This window comes from Sapajus apella, unplaced genomic scaffold (assembly GCF_009761245.1).
Source record: "Sapajus apella isolate SASKATOON/1434 unplaced genomic scaffold, GSC_monkey_1.0 scaffold48, whole genome shotgun sequence".
In the NCBI taxonomy this organism is placed as follows: Eukaryota; Metazoa; Chordata; class Mammalia; order Primates; family Cebidae; genus Sapajus; species Sapajus apella.
This window is the reverse complement of record NW_022436988.1, coordinates 2441104-2446895: the sequence shown is the minus strand read 5'-3', so window position 1 is coordinate 2446895 and position 5792 is coordinate 2441104. Positions and strand designations below refer to the sequence as shown.

Here is a 5792-nt window from a genome sequence, read left to right as displayed (position 1 = left end):
TTTTTTTTTTTTTTTTTTTTTTTTGAGACAGATTCTTGTTCTGTCGTCAGGCTGGAGTGTAGTGCTGTGATCTCAGCTCGCTGCAACCTTCACCTCCTGAGGTCAAGTGATTCTGCTGCCTCCTGAGTAGCTGGGACTACAGGCATGCGCCACCATGCCCAGATAATTTTTTGTATTTTAGTAGAGATGGCTTCCACCACATTGGCCCCGTGGTCCCCTGACCTCATGATCCGCCTGCCTTGGCCTCCCAAAGTGCTCGGATTACAGGCGTGAGCCACCGCACCTGGCCGAGGACTGTTTTTTAAAACAGAGCATGTTCATCCCCTCAAATCTGCTGAAGATCTATCTAGTTCCTGGTTTTTATATAATACAGCAGTAGGCGACACAGAAACATAATTTTGTCGCTATGTGAGGAGTAAGGGCTAGTGGTTAGAATGGGGCCAGACTGTAAAGGATTGCTCCTGTGGAAAGACGATGACTCCCATCCTAGCCCCACAGACACTGCGAGGGCTGTGGGTCCCGGCCGAAGCGTTCCTGCCCCACGTGCCTGCAGCTGTGTAGGTCCAAGCTTTGCCCCTGAACTCAGGAAGATCACAACGTCTCTCACTGTATATAGGACTAATTATAAATAGACAGAGATGGCATTATGATTAGGAAAATATCAAGTCATTAAAAACCATTTCCAATTTCAAAGTAGCCCTTTTGCCATTATGTATTTTCTCAGTCAAAAAATGAGTTGTTGAAGGCTACATAACTAATTAGTGGCAGCGTCCTTGAAAGCCATAAGAGAAATTGGCACTTCATCTAGTAGGCAGTACTCAGTTAATAAGTCAATTAACAAATGTTTATTAAGTGTCTACTAAATACAAGGCACAAAGAACTACAAAGACACTGAGCGGTGAGTGCTGGATGGGGTTTTCAGCGTTAACGTTTTTTTGAAGGATAGCATACATAGAAATCTGCACCCAACCCAAGTGTATACAGTGGTTGGATAAATTTTCCTAAACTGATCATACCCATGTTCCTGAGATCAAGGAACAATATGACCAGTGGCCCAGAAGCCTAATCTTGTCCCCTTCGGGTCCCCCCCAACCCCTGAAGCCACACTGCTGGGTCTCCACTCTCTTGACAGCTTCCCATCTAAATAGAGCACACGGCGGACACTGTGGGCTTCTGAGGGGAGGGGTCAGGCTGCGCTCATCTTCAGGGTGGACTGAGAAGAGGAAGACTGGGGCAGTGGTGGCCCTGTCTGTGCCCGGGGCACCACTCTCTTTGGAGTCATTGGACCAGATTCAGAAACCCAGCTGGGAGGTGGGAGGGCCTGAGTAACATCTTGAAGGGCCACGGGTTGGATGAACACGTTAGCACTTGATGGTGGAGCGCCAGCTCTTTGGAAGGTGAAATGGATAGGACGTGTAATCAGACTGGGTACGTATGAAGAAGATGGAGAGGTTGAAAAAGAAAAAGCGGCACTCCTTCAGGTTGGCTGAATGCCAGCACTGTCGGTAACCCTGGACCAAGTCATCTGACAGAGGGGTTATGCTGAAAATCTTGCAGATTGAAAAACTTATGAAGAGCTGAAAGTTTTATACAAACACCAACTACCGTCTACTATTCCATCCACCTACCTGCACACTTCATTCATCAGTTTCCTCACACACTCACTCACCACTCAAATTTCATTAGCTCTGTCCCAGATTCCTTCCCCTTAAGACAAATGGAAACTCATAAAGGAATTAGAAGTACTTAAGACATTTCTGATGAGATCATGGTGATGTTAATGAGTGGGAATTTTTTTTTTTAATATTAGAGAATGAAAATACAAGATCTGTATAGTTCAATCAGCCAGTATTTTGAAAATGGTCAATGCATGATGATACAAAATAAGCTATGGGTAAAAAAACCCACTCAAGGTACAACAGAGGGCAGTGAATTTCAATGTGATAGCATACAAAAACTTCATTGATGTGGTTTCAGATAGTATGTCTCAAATATCCTGGAAGTAATTATCATTTGATAAGTTTTGGTGTAGTATCAAAGAAAAAGAGTCATGATTATGTAAAATAGCATTTTAAGGTACTCTTCTGCTTTCTAATGATAGGTATGTGTGTGAGGTAGGAGCTTCTGCCTATGCATTCACCGAAGCCATGAACCGCCACAGGTGAACGCAGATGAGAGTCACCCATCCTTGATTAAACCACATTCCAGAAATTCGCAAAAATGTACAATAATGCTGCTCTTCTCACTAAGCTTTTTGGAAAAAATAGTTATTTTTATAATAAATATTTATTTTAAAATATAATGGGTTTGTTACTGTTTTTAAGATGAATGAAGAAAAAACAACTTTAAAAATCTTACCTGAATTTCACATATAGGAGATACTGATAGATACAGCAACATAAACCGAAGGTCTTCAGGGTTTTCAGTAATTTTAGAGTGCAGATGTGTCCTGAGACCAAACAAGTTTGTGAACTGCTGGCTGAGAGTTCATTGCCGTAGAAGCCACTGCTGAAGTAAATAATGGACATGTATGTATGTTTGTGAAACCGATTTTTTTGGTGGGAAAACTGAGTACAGATGAAAATTAATTAAAAAGTATCACTTCGTTGTCTTATTTCCTTCCCCTGTTCCTGTACCCACGAGAGCCGTAGTCTGAACACACAGGTGCACATGTACTCACTGCAGAGCTGCCATTTCACAGAAAGCTGATCAGGAGCCTGAGAAGCAAACAGTGAAAGTGCGGGAAAGCTGCAGGTGCTGAAATACACATGAGCATGGATAGAAGAACAGTCACCTGCCCCGACGTTAAAACGCTGGCTTTCACGGGCGTGTCAGCTTGTTTGAGCACATGAGTGGTTTCGTAAATCTGGTGAACACCGATCAACCGTAGGCATTGTGTCACTGTTAGTCAAAGGTGACTTTGAAGAGCGTTACATAAGAAGAAACTGTGAAAGAGAGGTCTAGCAGAGGAGGACGTGCATACGTAAAGAACTTTCTCTCTTCCGTTGCTTCCTCAGATCCTCTGTCGATGGGTCCTCAGAAAGCTCTGGAAACCATCGGTGCAAATTTACAGAAGCAGTACGAGAACTGGCAGCCAAGGGTAAGCTTGCTTTACTTGCTCTTCCTTTTCTTTCTTACGGGGAAACTCCAGTTCTTGGTTACAACAGTCCTTGAATCCGAGTGAATTCTGTGCAGACCCTGCCTTGCGCGGCGTGGCGCCTGCTGGCTGTAGGTCGCGGTACTGGCCTGACAGCGTACACATTATTGCAAGTCTTGCATTGGACAGTCCAGACTTATTTTGTTTAAGTTTACTCCAGATTTTTAGAAAAGAAAAAATATTCTTCATGTTACTCTTAACCATGGTTTTTTTTGTATGTGTGTGCTTTTAAAATTTTATTAGCATTATTGTGACCGGAACCCGTGGTTTTTTCTCAGAAAATGTATTTTCAGTAACTTTTTTGCAACCTCAACTAGTTAGCGCTGTTCATCATGTCTTCAGTTTTCAAGTAGTTGAGAATAAAGCACCCAACATTCAAAAGATGACACCTATTATATGCTTTGTCTTTGATTCAAAATATAGGGTTCTTTTTAGGGAGCCAGTTACTAATTAGTGTGTGGGTGTTTTTTTTTTTTTTTTTTTGGTTTTTGGTTTTTGGTTTTTTTTTTTTTTAAAGAAAAATGGCATAGACTGTAACTGTGTCAATTTGCCTTTAAGATCTTAAGTTATTTGTAATCCACCCAAAGACCTTTAGCCTTTCTTATTAACTGGTTTGGAGATTTAATAAATTTAATAAAAAACTAGGAATCCGGGCGCTTTTGAAGGTGCCTTATATGCGGCTTTGCCTGGCGGACGGACTGGACTTACCTAAAGGAGTGTAATGGAGAGCGTGGGTGGAGCAGGTGCCTCACCTGCACATCCCTGTGAGCTTTACCCTCCCCTTTTGGATGTAAGCCTCGTGGAAACAAATGATTTATGGAAGCTTTCCAACACTTACTTGGTTGGAATTTTTATTTGTGGATCATTTATGCACATGATCTGGGATTCAGGGATTCCTTATCCTTTACTTACATTTTTAGAGTGAGAGAAGAGCCAGAAACGACATTTTCGTGCCTGTAACCATGCCCTCGGGTCATTGCTGCTGCTGCCTGCGGCCGGGATCTAATCGTTAGGAAGCACCTGTGTCTTAGGGCGCATCTTCCTGCTTACAGCAGACTTGTTCTTTAAAAGGCAGTGTCTTAATGGCTTTTTGATTGATGTCTAATGGCTTTACTTTTCCCTCTCTTAAATTCGTTACCTCGTGGTGGTTTCTGTAAACATGCAGTGGCCTTTCTCTTGAGAGCAAGCACACAGCACATTTGGAGATTGGATGAGGACTGGAAAGAGATTTGGATGGTGGAGTCCTTTAAAAACTAGTAGGGATGCCTAGTGTTTTGCATAGAGAAAAGCTTCTTTGAAGACTCTGAAGGTACCCTAGGGTCTCAGCATGGTGAGATGGGTGCTTACAGGAGTGTGGGGTGAGTGGCAGTGTTGGAAGACGAGGCAGCGTTGGCGGATGGCGTGCTGTTGACCAACACGATGGGAATTCAGAGGAATGCCTTTCTCGCTGCTTCTGGCCATCTCCTGGGTTTTGCTTTGTACCTTCGAGTTTTACTAGATACGTTTGTTTAAAAAACAATGTCACCAAACAAATTCAGATCTACCAATTGTGTTCTTTCTAGAATGAGTCTCTGCTATTATAACCAGTTCTTCTTTTCAAAGAATTATTAGGTAAGGAAATATAGCCTTTCAGAATACATGTGTTTAATATTTCAAGAGACTGTGTGTGATTTACAGTTTTTTATTTTGAGTGCTAAGAGTTGATTTCCTGCTAGCTTTATTGTTAGTTGAGCTGGTAGATATGAGACAGTTGATGCTGGCTGACAGGAAGTGGAAGCTTCTAAGGTGGCATCTGTCATTTTCATCTGAATTTCTGTCTAGGAGCAGATCTCTTCCATGACATTGAGAAGAGGCATCATGATATAGGGAAGGGGACCTTTCCATGTAGGTCAGTGATGACAGCCAGAAAGATGATGGTGTCGGCTCAGCATGGGATTGAGGATTCCCTTCCTGTGACAGTAGCACGTTGCCCTGGGACGGCGAGCACAGGTGCACAAGGGGTGCAGTCCTCTGAGTGATTTGTAGTCTGGGAAAATTTGTTAAAGTTGGCCGGATTTCAGCAATGGATGTGCAAAATGATTCTCTGAGTAAAAGCTGGTTTGAAGGGCTGGTGAGACAGAGCATGTGTCAGGATTACAGGATGCTGAGGAAGAGGCACCGGCGCGGGTGGGGTCCCATCTGGGCTGGTCTGTAACGTGGAAGCTGGAACGAAGTATCTGCCGTGGCACAGAAGGAAGCTGTTCACACACGCGGACTGGCATCTTTTTCCTGCATTCAGGAAGCAAAACCACAATGAGTACCTAATATTTGCTTTTGGAATCCCAACACCATTGCATTCATTTTAAAGTACAATAAAAATGCTTAAAAATTTCCTGCTGCTCACGATGAGCGGACCTCATCTATTTTAGAAATTAGCCTAAGGTAGCGGATGTCACAGGATACCTCTCACTGGCTCTGTGGTGTGAGCGTGGGGCTGTGCCATATGCACTGGGTAATAATAGCATCTGCCCCAGTGTGCATGGCACACAGCTTCTCACAGCTTTCCGTGGGCTACAGGAGAGAGGGAGGGAGGCCTGGCATAGACGGCCCGGCTCTTACAGGAGAGAGGGAGGGAGGCCTGGCGTAGACGGCGCGG

General features: G+C 43.6%; 1 protein-coding gene across 2 annotated transcripts in view; it reads left to right on the top strand.

Annotated features, from left to right (window-relative positions):
* The window catches only part of RPTOR (regulatory associated protein of MTOR complex 1), a 392717-nt gene that overhangs the window by 88953 nt on the left and 297972 nt on the right, over nucleotides 1-5792 (top strand). For both annotated transcript variants that reach the window (XM_032241406.1, XM_032241407.1), the window contains exon 3: nucleotides 3018-3100. In XM_032241406.1, the coding sequence (XP_032097297.1) occupies nucleotides 3018-3100 (83 nt within the window). The remainder of the gene's footprint in view (nucleotides 1-3017; nucleotides 3101-5792) is intronic.